A 19,391-nucleotide genomic window follows, 5' to 3' on the forward strand; every position below is an offset into this window, starting at 1 on the left:
CGCCAGATTTTTCCTGATTTTGTTTCTTGTGGTCAGACAAAAGTATTAATGCTGCTGAAGTTTTCTACAAGCTGGACAGAAGCAAAGCCTCTTTTCCTGCCTGAAAGCACAGGGAGCTCTCAGAGCCTGGGAGTGTTTCCCTGCTCTGGGTTTTTCCAGCTCAGCTCTGATCCCACCTGGCACAGAGAATCAGCAGCAGCCACGAAAACCAACACATTTCAGTCCAGTTTTATTCCACAAGCAGATTTACACCAGCAATTGCCATCCAGGGAGGGTTTGTGGAGAAGCAGCCAGCACATGGTGACTTCAGGGTGGCACTGGGAGCTGCCAGGGAAGCCAGGACAGGCACAGAAAGCTCAGGGGGATGGGACACACAGCTCCCCAGAGCCTGTGTTGAACATTGCCAGTGCTCTGAGCTTGCTGTGCTGCACTGGATTGTGCCAGCACACAGACACGGAGCTCCTGGGCTGCACACCCCACCTGGGCACTGCACAGATAACCCACAGCAGAATCAACAACAGTTATTTCCTCTTTTGGAGCCGTTTTTCCAGGTACCACTTTTAGCTTAGCATTAGTACCAGCCTCAGGTGAGAGCTCTGCAGCCAAGGAAAAGCTGCACAAACAGAGAGATTGAAATAAAAGAGGGTTTGAAAGATGTTTTTTTTCTCTCTTTCCCATGAGCAGAAACCAGCGAATTGCACACAAAATATTCCACAAAACCAGATATGTAAGAAGGAAACACAGTCACAGCGAGTGTCACACAGGAATGTCCCTACTGAAGGAAATATTTCAGTACATCCAGTCAATAATTCATTTTTTCCATAATTTCCATCATTTTTTCCATTCCAAATGGCCCCCTTTGTCCTTTATTTAAATAAATACCTGCACTGGTGGCAAAAACCACCTCTCTATATAAATACTGCTTTTCTCCAAGTCTGCCATCGAACAGGATTTTTAAATTACCTATTTACACGTGGACTAGCAGGGCACAGCAGCTCTTCCAATCCCCTCAGAAATGGGGATTTCACCCCTGGCTCGGGGGCATCACCCACCTGCACTCCACGGTCCATGTAAACACGAGTGCTTTTGGTAAACACCGAGATGCTGCGAGGGAAGGGCTCGATGGGATGGGCAGGGAGGGGCCGGGCTCCTCCTGCCCTCGGGAGAGATCGGGAGGAGCTGATCCCGGTCCTGATCCTGGTGCCGGGCCAGCACGGAGCTGCCCCGGGCTCTTCTTCATCCTGGGTGCGGGGAGAAGGTGTCAGTGCCAGCAGCCAGGCAGCAAGGAGGGCAGGAGACCCTCAGATCCCAACCCAGGAGGAGCCCCTGGCCCTGCCCCAGAGGTGTCAGGGGATGCCCCAGGGGTGTCAGGGGATGCCCACCTAGACCATGAAGCGGTGCTCCTTGCCATCGTGGGCCATGAGGATGATGTTGCGGTTGGAGGTCCAGATGAGGCGCGCCAGGCGCAGCGCGCTGTGCGAGCCGGGCGACGCCGGCTGCACCGGGGGCACCTGGAACGTCTTCACACAGCGCAGCTGGGGGGCTGAGTTCAGCATGCCAATGCTGCCCAGCAGGGAGGTGTTCATCTGTGGGGACACTGCCTGAGCCTGGCTCCTGGGGGAGACCCTCCCAGTTCCCACAGCCCACCAGGAGCACGGCTCAGAAACCACCAGCAAGAGCCACCCTGAAAAATCAGGGAATGGTTTGGGTGGGAAGGGAGCTCGTCCATCCCCACTTCCCACCAGGTCTGTTTAACCCAGCCTTGGACACCTCCAGGGAAAGCAGGCAGAGCCCTGCTGGTGCCACCTCCAAATTCTGCACAGCCCAATCCCTGGGGACACCACTTCCCATCCCCACCCTGGATTTGCTGTCCCAGGACACCCTGGGCTGTGTCACCGCTGCTGCCACGTCCTGAATTCTGAGCACCCCTCGGCCCAGGGGTGTAAATCACAGCATCCTGAGCCAGCCCTGGTGACACTTTCACAATTTAAATCATCTTGAGTAATAACCCTTTTAGGATGACTAATGCTCCTGATTTCCCTGCATTAATAATCGTGCCAAGCGGGACACGCAAGGGAAGGACCGGCAGCGCACGTTTGAGGTCACAGCTGAGATCCACACACCAAAGGATGGTTAACCCTTGATGCTTGGCTGAGATCCCACCCAGGGAGGGCTGGGATGAGCCCATCCTCACCTGCCAGAAGCACAGGTGGCTGTCAGAGTTGGAGTAGGTGGCCAGGTAGCGACCGTCAGGGGCGAACGCCACGGCAGTGATGGGGCCCTTGTGGCCATGGATAGTCTGGGAAAGGGAAGGGAACAGCAGTGCAGCACATGTGTGAGCCCACAACACCAGAGCACACACAGAAATGTGCTCTGCCCCCACAGCAGCACCCCCAAAGCACACATCTGGGACACTGACAGCACCTGCAGTAAGTCTGATCTAAAATATTCATTTATTCCTGGTGGGAAAGGGGAGTGAACCCCAAATCTCTCTCCCAGTTAATGAGCTGATCCCCCATTTAGCCCCATCCCACCCAAGGAGCACGGAACACTTGTCAATTAAACATGTGCTGGTGAGACAAAGGTAGGAATCGATAGCAGCAGCACTTGTTGCTCTTTTTACTCCTGCAAGAAGTACAAACCCTTGGGGGAATGCAGCTGCTTTGTTATCTGAAGGAAGTGCTGCTCTAATTGATGCTAATCCTCTGCAGCCAGCATTGCTGTGGTGTTAGCTTGTGCTTGCCACTCCAAACACTGCAAGTGGAGAACACAGAGTGCAAGTGCTGGGAAAATCCGGGTGACAGCAGCTTGCAAATGTTGTCACTTTGTCTGATGAGGTCAGTGGGACCAAAATCAGCTGCTGGCAGCTTCCCTCTGCCCGGGTTTTTAATGGGAAGGGTTTTCATGGGAGCCTGCTGCACTCCTGCAGCTGCACCCTGCACCACAGGACTCACTCCAGCTATTCCACAACCTAATTCCAAGCGTTTGGAGAGTCTCACAAACACCCAGGGCTGGCTGCTGGCAGCTGAAGGAGGATCAGCTACACCTAAACTCAGCTCCTGGCAGCTGAAGGAGGAGGTGGCTCTGGAACACCCTCCTGGATAAGAGAAAATAAAAATCCCAGCTTCTGGAAATGCCCATTAACTCACAGCAGCTTCAGCACTTGAATCATTTCAATCATAAATAAAATCATGGGAATCCCTTAGGCTGGGATTGGGCACATTTAGAAAAGTTGAGGTGATGCTCAGTAATGAGCTCATCTCTGGAATTCAGGGATGTGTTTTCCAGGTGTGGATTGCAGGATGAGCACTGCAGCTTTTACTCTGCAATTAATGAATCCAAGCCACCATTCATTCCAAATGGAATATTAAATCCTTTCCTGCCTTCCACATAAATCAAACTTGGCCAAGGCATCCAGGACTGAAATAAAATCAGCCCTGCACAATCCAATTAATGCTGGGATTGCTGGGATTTTAATTCTGGAAGGACCCAGGACCAAACATTATTGATTCCAGCCCAGGCTTAAAAGTGGTTTTTGCTTTGAAATAAACCCAAAATAACTTATGCTTCTCTTTAATCTTCCAGTGCAAATGACCCAGGTTTTAGGTACAAAAATTACATGTATTTCTGAAATGCAGCTCTAAATATTTATGATGAATCCCAAGATTTAATCAATAAAAATGGAATATTTCAGACTCTCTCCTTACAGACCCAAATATGTTCCTAAAGGAAAAGAAGATAATTAAATGACCTGTACTGAGGAATTAATTGGGGGATTTGGGGCCAGACTCTGGCACTCAGCAAGGATTTACCTGGGTAAATATTAATATTCCAAAAACCAACTGTCAGGTATCCTACAATTCAGTTACCTGCAATCTCTCCAGTCTGACTGCAGTGTTTAATTTGGTATAAAATTCCATTTTCTAGCATCACTGTTTTCCTGTGTTGCTGCACCTTTAAGTGCAGGATTTTAAATTGTGAATCTTACACAAAACATTAATGATTTTGTTGGAATTTAACATTGTCTCAGTGTTTAATTGGGCAAACAGAGCTTGTGCTCAATGATACCTTAATCCTGTTGCCTAATCCTTTTAATATTGTTGGAAATTAATTACAGCTGGAATTATGAATCCAAGTGGTTTCTTTTGGGATCAAAATTGCCAGTTGTGCTTAATCCCCTGTGTTTGGCTGGGGGGGATGAAAGCTGGGAAAACAAAGGGCACATCTGCAGGTGGAGCTGCTGCTCTCAGAACTGGTTTCCAATTCCCTGTGAAGCATCAATTATCTTTATCAAATCCCAGGATCTCATCTCAGCCCCTGATCAAGATGGAGCCTTATTCGAGCAGGGCTGCATCAAGGCCAGAGCCAGGGAGAGCTGGGAGGAAGGAATCAATAGTCATCATCACACTGTGCTCAGAGAAGCTCCTCCTGCTTTTTGGGCAGTTTAACCTTTGCCTCACCTGAGATCCAGCTCTGCTTCTTGCAGGGGTGCTGCAAATCCTGGAGCCATCCCTCTGGGATGAGGCACAGAGCCATGGAAATGCCAAATCCCCCCAACCCCAGCCCAAGGGACAGCCCTGGCAGGGAAAAACCACCTGGGATTTCCAGGCAAGCAGCTCCCTGGACAGAGCCCTCACCTCCATTTATCCAGCCAGGAATTCCCATTTATACAGCCAGCAATTCCCATTTATCCAGCCAGGAATTGCCATTTATCCAGCCAGCAATTCCCTGCACTAAGGAGTTCTGATCATCTCCTCACAAATCCTTCTCCAGCTATGGACTCAACTGCCAATACTGCAGCTGTTTCTTTCCAAAATGATAATAAAGTTTAGCTGATTTTTAAGGAATTCTGAGCTTCAGGATGGAATTCTATCATCTCTGAGGGGGAATGTGGAGTGGGAATGCACAGAAGCAGAGTGCAGGACACACCCATGGCCCAGAGGGGTCCCAGAGGGAAAAGCTCCTCCCAGAGGCATGGAGCACTCAGGCAGTCGTGCAGAGGGTGAGAAACCATCCCAGCCATCCCAGCTCCGGGTCAATGCCTCCCCTGGGACGTGGCAATAATCAACAGCCAGCCCTGGGAGCTGCCAACAGCTGAAGGACAGATCAATATGGCATGGGAAGGGCACTGCCCAAAAGCCCCCAGAGTGCCCCTGTCCCACAGCACCCAGAGGGTTTAATAAACTCATCGATGGGAGGGGAAAGAACCTGCCTTGGATATTGAATTATGGAAAAATAGATTAAAGTGTGTGCATTTGGAAGAGTCAGAATACAGTCTGATAATACAGCCAATTTTACAGGGGAAGAAAACCAAACTCAAAATGCTTTTCAGGATACCAAAATCCCATACAGGAAAGGAAATTAAAAGCCTGAGCTTTTCTCCAGTGACAGCTTTGTCAGCTGGACTGTCCTCAATTATTCCACTGTTTTGAGCAACCAGAAAAATCTGCAGTTGTGAGAAATTATGTATAAAATCAGATATCTATCCAATAGATGGTGTTTGTCTGGAAAGTTTTTGTACCTCATGAATAACAAACCTGAAAAGGACCTGGGAGTCCCTTTGCTCTGTTTCCCATGTGGAAGATTATTACAAAAAGTAAGGAACCAAGTGCTGTGAACATCCCCCAGCAGAGAGAAAATAATTCTGAACTTTGGGGGGGAAATAATTCCCAAACTTTCAGATCAGGAAATAAGCCTGATCATTTTTTTTTCCTTATTAACCCAGTGGAGCCAGCAGGACTCAAGATCCTTAAATCCTTCATTAAATGATGGATCCCCTTGGTGTCATCCACGACGCTGCAGCAGCACAGCACACACGGACGCAGGGCTCGCTGCTCCTGGCTCTTTCCAGCTGTTCCCAGCTGTGCTGGGCAGGATTGTTTAATCCCCAGCAGCCCTTACCTGTGCTGGGCAGGATTATTTCCCCCCAGCAGCCTCACCTGGCACTTGCCCGTGCGGATGTCGTAGAGCGCCACGGTGCCCTGGCGCGCGCCCACGGCGATGCGGTGACTGCGCTCGTAGTAACTCACCATGTAGAACCTGAGGGCAGCAGGGCAAGGGTGAGCCTGGCACACCCAGCTCACCTGGCATTGCAGGTGATTCACTGCAATGGTTCATTAAGGGCTGGAAATGGAGTTTGATTCATAATTCTGCTCTCTGCCGGTTGAACGATCGCAATCCGCAAAAACGAGCGATGGTTGATATTGGTGCTGAGGAATCTGACCAGATTGAGCTGTATGATTTATTGATTTGGGAATGTGGGATAAGTACCAAGTGCCTGCACAACCATTTCTGCTGGATCTCAAATGGTTAAGTGCCCATCCAACACCCTGTGGGACTTCAGGGCATTTCCAGTGCAAGGAAGGGAAGCGCAAGGAGAAACGAGCAAACTCATCAATTTTTGATAAAGAAAAAGGAAGAGGGAAATTTGCCATCAAACACTCTCTGCTCCAGTAACACCCCTGTGACCATGTGGCATTTATTGGCATTCCACCAAAATCCAAGGAATTCCAACACCTTGAAACCCAAGAGCCACGAAATCCTTATTGCAATTCAGATCCTTGGGGATATTTCCCCTGGGTTCCACCATGCCATTGCTGGGTGCTGGATCATTTTTACACTGGCTATAACCAGGAAATATTGCCTGTAATTGCAGAGAATTTTAAAATACTGGGTTGCCATCAATAGATACAGGAATAGGGAGATTGGGCACTAATTCCCATTTATCCTGCCCTTTATGTTCTAAGGAAAGCCACTTAAAGCATCAGGAAGGAGGAAGATCCCCTCCATCAGTATCCAACTGGCAACAGCATAATTGTTCTTTCCTTGAAACTATTCAATATTTTAATAGGTTATTAAATTAAAATGCAATGGCTGACAGGTGATTATTAGAATTTATTGGCTGGACCAGTTTAAGAGGATCACTGGGATATTTATCCACATTTAAAGATACTGGAAATGCTCCCAATTTATAATTTGTTGTGTCACCTAAAAGACTTGTTTCCCTCTTGATTAGGAAATATATCCTGCTGGTGACCCTATCATTGCCTCCCAGTATTCCCAGAGGAAAAGCTCACCTGCAGATGGCTGGAAAACATTCCTGAAGACCCTTTTTCTTAACCAAAGATCCTTCCAGGCAGTACATGATGATGTCCATCACCTTGGAAACAAAAACTACCATCAATCTTTATGCTCTAAATTAAAGTTCTGGAGGTCATCCCATTCCTGGGACACTTTCCAGTTCCAAGCTGTGTCCAACCTGGCTTTGCTCAGGATATTAATTTTAAGTTTAAAGTTGAAGAAATGAACTTTGTATAAAGCCAATCCTCTCCACAGCTGAAGCCCACACGTTGGATTTGTCTTTACAAACAAGTTGTGGGTCTGCTGCTACATCAAACCAGCACTGAGAGATAAACTATGGGAAGGATTCCACTGACTGATGAATAGAAAAAAAGATCTTTGCCTTTACAAACAAGGTTTGCTGAGAAATGAAACTGGATGTTGAAAGTAACAATGGGGAAAACCATAAGAATTAAAAATTAAAAGTAGGGTTGTGCATTAGAGGGGAATCTCAGGTTGTGGGAAGTCTGAGCCTCTCAAGTACCTCAGCCAATGGGGAAAGAGAGAGGGAAATTGGGATAAAAAGGAGGCTGAGTCCTCCAAAAATCTGAGAGAGCCCAGGGCATGTCCCATGGCCTCTCCCTTTATTGGAATAAAGTACAAGGACTCTTGAGTCTCCTTTTGGACACAAAACTCTGCTGTTGGTGGCTTCATTTCCATGACAGCATGGAAAGAAACCCCTTGGGTGGAGCCAGCACACAGGATGCTCACCTCCACCAGCAGGTCCACGACGTCGGTGGGCATCTTGTCGATGAGGATCTCGATGACGCGCAGGATCTCGCCCTTGGCGCGGGCCAGCGTGCTGGTGTGGATGTTCTGCTGGGACTGGGTGTTGGCTGCCAGGGCCGTGTGCCTGTGCACCTGTGGGCACCAGGGACGTGGGGGTGACATCAGGGATGCAGTGGTGACGCCAGAAAAGCCTCCAAGATCACCAGGAGCGCAGCGCCTCCGCGCTCACCGCTCAGCCCAACCCTTTTAGCTCAGCCCAAGCTCCCAGCACTGCCCTGCCCTGCCCACCCTCCAAACCCCCCAGGGTGTCCCCCAGCCCCCCGCTCACCTCCTTGGCGATGGTGGTGATGAAGGCGGGCGGGCGGGCCGTGGCGATCAGGGACAGCGCGTGGCGAGCCGAGCGAGCCGAGTCTGCCGCCGGGCTCAGGGGCAGCCCCATTGTGATGCTAAACGGCAGCGGCACAAAGGCGGCCACAAAGGAGAGCAGGCGTTAGAAATATAGAGTGAAAAGATTAGAACCAGCTTATAATGTCACTTCAAGGTCAGCGGGAGCGCTCCGGCAGTTCCAATATAATGGACTCCCAACAAAGAGCAGTGATTAGGAGTCAGGGTGTTCCAGCATCAACCCCAAATCGAATAATTAACCATGAAGATTGAAAACAGTAAGTGCATCTGTCCAAAGTGGGCAAAAGGCCTTGTTAACAAATTATCTGGATGTGCTGAATACATATCACCCCACAGAGGCCCAGAGCGTCTTGCCAAGCGTTTCTGGTTTGGTCTTTTACAGTATTTGAAACACAGCCTGAAAAATCCCCTGCCCACAGTCATTTTCTTGAATTCAAGGCCTTTACTTGCTGTGACAAGATAAAAGCAAAAAGCAGTAAGGTCATAAGTACCCAGTAAGTGCAAAAATAAAATTTCTGCGTGCCCTGCACATTATCCAAAATTTCCCCAAAATGTAGAAACGTGGAATCACAGGTTGGTTTGGGCTGGAAGGGGTTTTGAGGATCACCTATCCCACACCTTTCCTGAACACTTCCAGGGATGGGGCAGCCACGTGTTTCCCTGGATAACCTGTGGAAAGGGTGCCTCCCTCTTCCCTGTGCTCTTTGACTGCTTTTTTGGGGAAGAGAACAGCAGGAGTTTATAATCCCAAGATCATTTCCCTTTCCCACCCCTCACCATCACTGTATGAGTGGAAACTGAAAGCATCCAGCCCATCCTGTTCCACCTTCCAGGAGCTCAGACTGCTCCAGGGCACAGGGAGGAACGTGTGGATTGATTCCAAGGTGATTTGCTGATTTGGGTGTGTCAGATCATAACAGTGCCCAGAGAAGCTGTGGTTGCCCCATCCCTGGAACTGTTCCAGGCTGGATGGGACTCAGAGCAGCCTGGACTAGAGGAGAGTGGCAGGGGTTGGAATGGGATGATCCTTCAAACACCCCCAACCCAAACCAGTCCATGTATGAAATGTAATTCAAAAAGCAACAATACAGCCAGAAATGATCCCTATCATCATCCAAGGCACGCCACCAAAGCCTAAAGAAGCTGGGCAAACACTTTTTATCCTCACAACTGAGCAGCTGCCCTCGGTACGGCGTAACCTTCGGGAGCCAGGACGGGCTGGACAAGCCGAGGAGTTCCAAGCACCTGAGTTTTGCCTAACAGCTCGCCTATTCCCTTGATTCAGCAGGGAAAAAAGAAACCCACTCGTTTTCCTGGTCAATAAATGTGATTTCTTCTTTTCTATCTACAAGCAGAAGCTTGACATAAAAGCTCTTTAATAAAACCTCCGGGAGAGGCGCCGGCAGCTGTGTGCCGTTATTGTGTCCGCGGCAAATCCGGCACAAAGCGGGAGCTCAGCGGGGCTCCGCCAGGGTGAGATCCACACTTAACCCCTGCACACATTGTTGCTCCATTTCTTCCCATCTCCCTCCATCCTGGATCTGTCAGCAATGTAACAGGCCATTTTCAATCTAAATCTTGTTACGGATTAATAAGCGAACGCTTTCGCGCTTATTATGCAATTTATCATGAGGAAAATTGCGCCGGGCTCCTCAAGGCTCCACGCTGATCCCTTCATTTATTGCCTGCTCTTTGCAGGGAGAGCCAGACTAATCTTCCTGACAGCTAAGGGTGGAAGCACACCAGCACGAGGACTTGCCGAAGAGCCGCGCTCACTGGGACGCTGCGAGTTGGGATTGACATAAAACGCGGCTTAGGGAAGGGAAAAGGTGCTGCTGCCTCCTGTCACACTACAAGCAATAACTGGAAATTCGGACAAAAAACAATGCTAATCCAATTTGTCCTTACTTCTGCTGCCAACACATGGCAAGGACTCGTCCTTTGTACCTTGAGGAAATTAAAACACACACAACACATTGCTGGGATTCAATTGAAGGCGCCACCTACAACCAGCATTTCATGGAATTGTGGTGCCACCTTCCCCTAGCCCAGCTTGCCCAGCTTGCCCAGTTGCAGTACCCACTTGGCCAGCTGCTTCTCGGCGTCGGCGCAGAGCTCCAGCAGCCCCATGAGCACGGCGGACACGTCCATGTAGGGCTCCCACACGGTGAAGCCGCGGCCGATGAGGTCGATGGCGGTGCGGCGGATGGTGCTGTGCGCCGGCAGCCGCGCGCTGGGCGGCTGCAGCAGCAGGAACGTCAGCGCCTTGCCTGGGGGGACAGGGCACATCAGGGAGCTGCAGCCACAGCTGCAGGGCTGGGCAGGACCCACATTTGGGGGGAAAAACAGGAGAAGTGGATGCGCCTAAGCTCCGTCATCCAAAAACACTTAAGAGGGAAACATCCCAAACAACTTCCAATCCAGGTTCTGCACGTTTAATAGTTCATTAAACATGGGAAATTGTTAAATGCTAACTAGAATTCATTAATATTTCATTCAGCAGCCTGCTTTTAAATAGCAGTAATTATGTACACATAAATGGAGGAGGGCTGAAGCAAGCAAGGCTTGCTGGTAATTTATCGTTATCACCCCTCAATGCTTTTTCTTGTGGTAAAGATAATTACTGATTTTTATCAGCTTTTTCTTGAACTGTCCTCAACAAGTTGCAGGTTTTGTTTATTAAACAAGCCTGCTGTTGTTTTTAGGGAAAAGCCAACAGAGATTTTCCAGCTGATTCACACCCACCAACCTCGATCCCAAAATTCCCAAGGTTTTTATGCCTCAAAACCACAACCTCCTCCAGCATTACTCCCATCAAATATCCCCACTTTTCCCCTCAGCATCCTGAGAGCAGCAGCAGCACTGACCCAAAATCCTGGTGCCAGTGGGTCCCTGGCTGGGACAGCTTTGCTCAAAGCTTTGCCTGGCTCTAAAGGAAGGAATTAATATTGACAAAAACATCCCGGCGCTAATGAGTTGTTCGTTAGGGCAATAAACATGTCACATTAGAGTCAGCACAGCAATCAGCTAATTAGCCCTGCAAGAGCCCAGCACAGCAGGGCTGGACTGTCCTGGGCTCATCCTGGACCTGCATTTGCTGCTTCCCATTAATATTCTCCAGGCAAAAATGCAGGTGTGGCTGGCTGGACAATTCCTCAGCCACAGAGCTCAGGGAATGCCATTCCCAATCAAGGGCTATTAAACCCGAATTTTATATCCCAGGTGTTTCTCTCTGCATTGGCACATTTGTCCTGTGTCCCTGTACTAGCCCAGATGTGCCCAAATGCTGATAGTTATCATTTATCTGCACTGCATTCCCAGAACGTCTTTCCTGGCGGAATCTCTCCGAGCACACGGCTCCAGGCTGCCTTGTTATCCCCAGTTTGCCAATGGATTTTAAAAAATGAAATTATTTGCTCAGGAAAATCAATAGCCCAGGCAGCAATGAGACACTGCAAACTCTGATCAAGATCCAACTAAATCCAAATGATGGACTCCAAGAATAGGATTTAACTTGATTCTGACCCTTTCTGGATGATTTTTTTTCCCCTTGGTTGTCCACAGGGAGACAAAAATTTGGAGAGCTGGGTTAAAATCCCACATCCCTTCATTTCTTTTTGCCCTTGGCCCAGTGAATTTTTAGTCTTTTATTTTTATTCCAGATCTTCTCCTATATATCAAATCAAGATACTTCCAGGTTTAAATTAAAAGTCAGTTGTTCTTTGCATAATGATGATCAGATTTATTTTTTTTCCCCAATCACTATTTCCTTCTATCTGGAATTGGACAAGGCTTGGAGTGACCCTGGGAATTATCCTTGCCCAGTTTCTCTGTGGAACCCGTGCCAGGGTCTCATTAAGACAAAAGTATAAATAACACAGGTGTTAGCTCTAAAAGCCCTTGTAACTAGCTACATCCATCTCCATTTTCCTCACCTTCAGCTGGCAGCTGGAAGTGTTGCAGAACTCTCTGTGCCTCTAAGATTGCATAACCAACCAAGCCCAACCAAAACCTTCACCCCTTTCAGTTTCCAGCGCTAACTCCGAGTGAGACCAGGAGCAAATCAAAGCAAATCAAAGCAGCAGCGCCACGAACCACTGGGGGGAGCAAGGCCGGGCTACTCACACGTGTGCCTGGCCAGGGAGTAGTTGGATCCCCCGGTGGTGAGGCCGAAGCCCTCGGGGATCTGGCTGGAGCTGCGGGGCCGGCTCAGCAGCTTGGGGGGCTCGATCTCGGCTCCGAACTCGGCGCCGATGACGCCCAGCAGCACGATGGCCGTGGCCTGCTTGCGCCGCTCCTCGTACGACGTGGACACCTTCTTGGGCTGGGGGAGCCCGGGCAGGCAGCCTGCAGGGAGACCCACACAGGGCTGGCTCTAAGTGCTGCTGACAGAGAGGAGCTGGCTGCTGGGGAAAAGGAACTGGCTGCTGGGGAAAAGGAATTGGCTTCCGGAGAAAATTCCGGCAAAAAGAACGTCAGCCGCGTCAGCGCGACCCACCAGGCACGAAGAGAATTCCATTCACCTCTAAAATCCTCCACACAAATATCCCTTCAACCCCTGCCAAGAGCTTGTGGGGACACAAAAACCTGCCCTGAGCTCCAGGTTTGTTTGCTCAGTGACAGAATTCCGTGTCATTTTTGCTGGCTTTAAATCAGTAAGTTGTAATTTTTATAGGTTTGAAAAGATGGGATTTTTCAGGATAAGTTCTTGGCATTATGTATGATCTAAAAGCATCTTTTTGCTCTAGGATCCATCAGCACATCCAGCTTCCTATTAAATGTCAGGGTAACAGTACACACCACTAAACCAAACTGATATTTTCATATTGTAAAACGTATTTCATGTAGTGCAATGTCACTTATTGGAATTTTAACAATGGGACAAAACCCATTGATGACTTCCCTAAAACCCAAATTATGAACTTTACATAAATGTGAAATATGTGTTCTTAGTTCAACATAGCCCATGGATCCTGAATTCCACTAAGCAGAATGTTTTTATTTGGAGTAAAATCCCAAAATCTTAGAAGGAATTACTGGAATGAAACCGCAGTCACTTACTCTGACAAATGAAATTCACTCTTACCTAGATGTTAATTTTCAGCATCCTGGCAAATTCCCCATTTTCTGCTCTAAAAAAGTGAGGCAGTTTAATCCTTGCCAAGTGCTGTTTGCTGAGGGCTGGGAGGCATCACCTGAGTGGATGAGGCTCGTGCATTAACCAAGGGGGGATTAATGAGGCACACGGGATGTCTCTGTTAATGACATCCAGGGGGCTCCACAGCAAAATCAAACCACCAAATTTTAGGAGCTGTGCTCAGCCAAAAGGGAGAGAAAAACAAGAGAAAGCTTAACAATGGGAAGGGAGGGGAAAAATGGAAAAAAATCAATAGCAACTGCCTTTGGAGGAAGAAGGATGAAAACGGGCTGGAACAAAGCAGGGAAGGGAACAGCTGGAATTGTCCAACAGCTGCTCCTCCTGAGCCTGTGTCCCACTGGATGTCACCCCAGGGTGTCCTCCCTGTCCTGGGCTGGATCCCAGCTCTGCATCCCAGTCCTGGGCTGGATCCCAGCTCTGCATCCCATCCCAGCTCTGGCTACAAACTCCTTAATGTTTGATTTTAGGGGAAAAACCTGCTTAAATAGAGGGATACAAACTCCCTAATGTTTGATTTTGGTTTGTTGTTGTTTGTTTTTTCCAATTACCAAGGGAAGCCCCAGTTAGTGGGAATGCTTTAGCCCAGCTGAAGTGCCAGGCAGAGTTTCCACTGGAATAACACCTGGCTGGTTTTTTATTTCTCACTAGGCCATGAAAATTTGGTATTTTCTCCCCGCGCCGCTCTCCCTTTAATCACGGCCAGGGCTGACACACAGATCCATTTTCCTGACAGCACCCTTGATCACCCTATCACAGGCAGAAAATTAATAACCTCCAATAGGTCTGTGTGCAAAACACAAGCTGTGGTGGCAGAAGGACAAAAACCATGGGGATTTGAGTGGGAAAAACCCCAGCTCAGGTTAACACAAACCCATGGCACAAATAACCCTCAACATCCCCATTTTTTAGCACAATAAAACCTGAGGTGGAGCTGGGAATGTGGGTGAACACCCCCAAATTTCTGTGCTTTCCCAGGTATTGATCCTGCCACGGGGTCAGGCTGCAGTTTGCAGGGCCCAGCTCCTGTTAATTGGCTTTGCACACTTGTGGGGGGAAATTAATTTCAGCCCAGCTTACAATAAAAGGATTAAAGGCCCAGGAAAGTTCTCCAGGTTTAACCTGGCACAGGAATCGATGGATTTGGGTTAAGGAGCTTTTAGGAGAGGGTGCACTCTGGATTTGGCAGCAGGAGTGAGCTGGGGGTACTGCCCTGCTGCAGGAGCTGGGACAGAGCCAGGAATCAACTCCAAAACCCAACCCTTGGGGGGCCTGATCCACCAAATCTGAACAGGCAGAGAATCCCTGGGATTGGCAGTCAGGGGTGTAGCTACACCACACTTCCATAAATCCATCACTGGATTCACTCACCTGCAGATGGCAACACCTGGAAATACAGAAATGCTGCAAATGGAGAAATTATTTGCTCCACACACACAGAGTCTTGAGGACTCTCCTCAAATAAATCAGAAATTATTACCTAGGAATCCCAGTGCCAGTGACCACAAGAAAAGCAGGAAAATATCTGATAAAACCTTGGTTGCTCATCAGCAAAGTGCTGTCAGGAAAAGCCTCTGGATTGCTCAGGAGTGGGGAATTCCTACAGCCACAGCTCCCTCAGCTGGCCCAGCAGAGAAGGGAGCCAGGAATTCCTGCCTGCAAGGGCAGCAAACTCCAAGAGCAATTTGGGAATTTCTCCCTGCCAGCCCATCAAAAATATCTGAGTGCCAGGACAAGAGGGATTGTTGTGTTTGTGCCTGGGTTCAATTCCCATTCCCTCCCAAAATCCAGAGCCAAGAGTGGCTTTAAATCCAGCCCAGGGAGCTCAACCAACCTGGAGAAAACTGAGTAATTCCCAGTTATCCCCATCCTGCCTGCAAGCTGAACTCAAATTTTTGTGGAACCCCCCAAATCATGGAATGTGCTGGAAGGGATTTTTAATCAGCAGCTTAAATTGCTTCTTACCTGGAAAAAGGAATATTTTAAACCCCTTTTCCTGACCATACTCCTGTAAAAAGAACATTTTAAAACCCTTTTCCTTACCATATTCCTGTAAAAAGAACATGCTGGGGATAATTTCCCCAATTAGCATCTGAAAAGGATCAGGTTTAGGATGACAAACCCTCCCAGTTTTTGGGGAGTGTCACACAATGGATAGGCTGGATGGGTTCCAGTGAGTGGTTAAATACAAATTAAACTCTTCCCCCCCTGTGCCAGTGGGTCTGGGGACACAATCGAGTAGAATAATTGTAGTATCACACAGAATTAATAAATCACTGTGGAATTAATTTCAGATTAATCAGGTGGAGCCCAAAATCAGCAAGTCTATAAAGAACCCAATAAAAAGCAATTCAAAATATACACTGAATAAGCCAATCAACCAAATTCCCAAGTTCTGAGCCAGGAGAATTTATGCCCCACTGGGACAAAACGCTGCTGTCCATGTGTGAGTTATTTACACAAAACATTGTTCTATTTTCAGTTACTCAAAAAAACCTTTCAGGCATTAAAACATTTGAGGAGAGACCGAATTTTCTGAACAATTTCTGAAATGTTTAAAAGGCACTGGAATGTATGAATGTTTCCCTCTCCCAAAGTTCTGAGGTGCAAATTGTTATTTTAATTAATTATCTCTGTGACTGGAAGCTTTTGGGGAATCCCAAACTGGAAAAGATCCTAAATCAAACACAAACATTTGTATCAATGGGACCATCAAAAGTTGTCTCCAAATTCTTATTTTTGTTCTGTTCTCCCAACACAAACCTCACTGCATCCCACTGAGAGCACAATCAGGATGCAGCACCCTTACCTCAGATCTTCCAGCAGAACTAATCACTGAAGGAACAATTAGAAGGAATTAAGAAGACTCACAGAAAGCCTTTATTTTTGAAGAACTGCTCTTGGCTGTGGGCTGAAGAGCTCCAAAAGCATTAAAAGAGAGCCACATGAATTACCCTGGTGACATCAATGCTCACCTGCTGCCATGTCATCATCCACCAGGTCGTGCTCCTCCTCCTGGGCTTTGGCCTCTGTTCCTGAGGGATCTGGGCTGGCAGTGGCAGCCTGAAGGGCTTCTGTGGTCACTCCAGCTGGAGGGAACAACCCAACACCCCCAGATCAGGCACTGGGGGAAACAACTCCCTGTTTCCTGCAGCAGCTAAACTCCATTGCATTCCTTCACGTCCTGCCTTGCTCTGGGGCTCCTTCAACTCCAACCTCATCTAGAAATAGCAAAATGGGATATTTATTTGCCTTTCCAGGGCTGACATGGATCATTCCCCATCCCTGGCAGCATCCCAGGCCAGGCTGGATCAGATCATTCTGGGTAAAACCATCAAATCCCTTCCATTCTGTGCTGCCACACTGCAGGTTTTCCCTTCTAAACAAACCATGATTCACCCACACCGAGAGAATTTCAGAGTATGGGAGCAGAAAACCCCAGTGGGAATTTGTTGTTCTCCTTTCCAAAGCAGAATTTCATGTGCAGAATCTGATTTGAATCCGGCTGATTTTTGCCCTCATACCAATATTTATTAATTTATTATTAACAATTCAGGCCCCAATATGAAATGGCAGAATTGAGAGGAGTGGAGGATGTAGGACAAAAGGAATATTTCATGTTCCTATTCTCCTTTTAGCAAATCTATTCATTCTTATTCCCTTCAGCTCCTCCAACTCTGCATCCCTCATTCCAAGAGTTCCAACACTCACCATTAAAAAATCTAATCCCAGTTTGCTAGTTTTGACCCACTGGAAAGATTTCCAGTCTAAAACAACACACCCACAGAATTCCTGCTCAGCTACTCCAGACTGAGTTGGTGAATAATTTTTCATGCTAAGGAAGGCGGAGACGTTCTCACTGCAGGAATATCTGTGAATTCAGGCCCGGGGCACCTCTGCAGCAGGACTGGATGGATTGCTGGCAATGTGGGGCTGCCCAAGCCCTGTCCCCCCGTGTCCCAGGTGAGCTCCTTACGGGAGATGACGCTGTCCATGTACTGGGGCAGGTAGGGAGCCCAGGTGTCGATGGTTTCCTTGCGCCCCGCCTGCTCGATCCTGCGCAGCTCGGCCAGCAGCAGCGCCTGCGCCGCCTCCCGCACCTGCAGGGACAGCAGGGACAGCTCAGGGCTCACAGAACACACTGACACAACACTCAGTGCCATTCCTGACAGGGTTAAACTGGGCTTTCACCCAGTTTTATTGATACTCTTTCACCCAGTGAATATTCCAGCAGCAGCGCCTGCGCCGCCTCCCGCACCTGCAGGGACAGCTCAGGGCTCACAGAACACACTGACACAACACTCAGTGCCATTCCTGACAGGGTTAAACTGGGCTTTCACCCAGTTTTATTGATACTCTTTCACCCAGTGAATATTCCAGCAGCAGCGCCTGCGCCACCTCCCGCACCTGCAGGGACAGCACGGACAGCTCAGGGCTCACCAACCACACTGACAGGATCTAACACCAGTCCTGACAGGGTTAAACTGGGCTTTTATATTTATATTATTATAATTATTATTTATATTAATATTATTTTACCCAGTTAATATACCTGCAGCAACACCCAGGTAACAACAAACACAGCTCTGACGCTTTAAGTTTTGGCTTTCATATTTTCCAGATTTGCATTAGGATACAACTCTGAATTTCATATAGAGTTTTATCAAGCTCTCCTCATAGTTTAGTTTGAAGGGCTTTTAATAAATTCCTACTTAATTCCTTTAACTGTCTCCAGTCTCAGCTCCCAGAGGGTCAAAACCCACGACAACACAAATATTTAAAGTCATTCTTGACAGGGTTAAAGTGGGGTTTAACCCCAGTTTTTAAACCCAGTTAAACCAGGGTTTAACTAGAAAATATTCCCAGATGGCAAATGAGAAGTGCAGGATCTGTGCTGGAGAAGAATGAAGGGAAAATGTCATCACTGAGAGACAAAAGCCACCCCAAAGCTGAGCTCACCTCCAGGCACCGGTCCTGCCACCTCCGTGCCAGCATCTCCAGGAGAGGGGGCCGGAATTTCTCCAGCCCCAGCAGGTCTGGGAGCATCACACAGTGCATGGCAGCCAGCTGGCTCCAGCCTGCCAAAACACAGCAGGGCACAAGGGATGAGCACAGCTGCAGCTCAGGGACGTGGATCTGGGGTGACAGCTCCCAAATCAAACCCACAGCAGTCACCCCTTCAAGGATCTCACTGGTTTGAACCTGCATTTTCCACCTGAACTTTTATCTTAACACACTTAGTCCAGGTAAATTCCTGCTACAGGTCTGCAGTTCTGTGCAGGTAAAACCAGGAGAGAAATACAGAGTTCAAATAACAAACACAGTGTGTACAAATACCCCACATTACATTAAATATCTGTCCAATATTACATTCAATATTCTCTCCAAACCTCCCTCAACACCAAACTCAGATTTAAGTGGTGTGAAACTACTTTGGTTTTTTTTTTGGTACCCCGTGTTCAAAGAAGAATTAACACAAAAATAACAATGAGAAAGGATTTTAGCTGAAGTAAAGGACAAGTAGAAAAGTGAGGAAGGAGTACCTTCATTGACTAAGAAACAGGAATGGAAAGCAGAAGTGTCAGAGTGCCCAGATTCCGAGCTGGAAGCAGCAGCAGGAGCAACTTGCAGAGGAAAGAAGAAGAAATAAAAGAGAGAGAAAAAAAAAAAGAGGGAAGTGAGGAGAGCAGCAGCAGAAAAACGGATTAGTATCACTGGAGAATGGAAAACAAAGAGGCTGTGATGATCTCCAACTTAAAAATAATACTTGGCCTCAAAATAAAATTCAACTCAAAGTAAGACTCAACTCAATGAGAATTCCAGGTTTTCCAAGAAAGAAGAGGCACACATGCAGCTGCAGAGGAATATGGAGACAGCAAGAGAAACTGGGATGTTTTGAAAGGACCAGACACCTAAACCCAGAGATTTTAAATATGTTTTGAGGCAGGTGGGTTTGGTCTGACTCCATGCTTGACTGTAAATC

General features: G+C 47.9%; 1 protein-coding gene across 2 annotated transcripts in view; it reads right to left on the bottom strand.

Moving 5' to 3' along the window:
* Positions 1-212: 212 nt before the first annotated feature.
* Positions 213-19,391, bottom strand: part of WDR7 (WD repeat domain 7) — a 31,836-nt gene continuing 12,657 nt past the window's right edge. The window contains exons 17-29 of one of the 2 annotated variants that reach the window (XM_033085464.1): positions 18,952-19,032; positions 18,368-18,486; positions 17,385-17,508; positions 16,384-16,497; positions 12,379-12,600; positions 10,337-10,523; positions 8,177-8,294; positions 7,831-7,980; positions 7,077-7,159; positions 5,940-6,039; positions 2,195-2,299; positions 1,383-1,586; positions 213-1,241 (exon numbers count right to left, since the gene is read on the bottom strand). In XM_033085464.1, coding sequence (XP_032941355.1) covers positions 1,383-1,586; positions 2,195-2,299; positions 5,940-6,039; positions 7,077-7,159; positions 7,831-7,980; positions 8,177-8,294; positions 10,337-10,523; positions 12,379-12,600; positions 16,384-16,497; positions 17,385-17,508; positions 18,368-18,486; positions 18,952-19,032 — 1,607 coding nt within the window. In that variant the 3' untranslated portion in view covers positions 213-1,241. The remainder of the gene's footprint in view (positions 1,242-1,382; positions 1,587-2,194; positions 2,300-5,939; positions 6,040-7,076; positions 7,160-7,830; positions 7,981-8,176; positions 8,295-10,336; positions 10,524-12,378; positions 12,601-16,383; positions 16,498-17,384; positions 17,509-18,367; positions 18,487-18,951; positions 19,033-19,391) is intronic. The other variant, XM_033085465.1, reaches the window with a different exon arrangement.

This window comes from Catharus ustulatus, chromosome Z (genome assembly GCF_009819885.2).
Source record: "Catharus ustulatus isolate bCatUst1 chromosome Z, bCatUst1.pri.v2, whole genome shotgun sequence".
Lineage (NCBI taxonomy): Eukaryota > Metazoa > Chordata > Aves > Passeriformes > Turdidae > Catharus > Catharus ustulatus.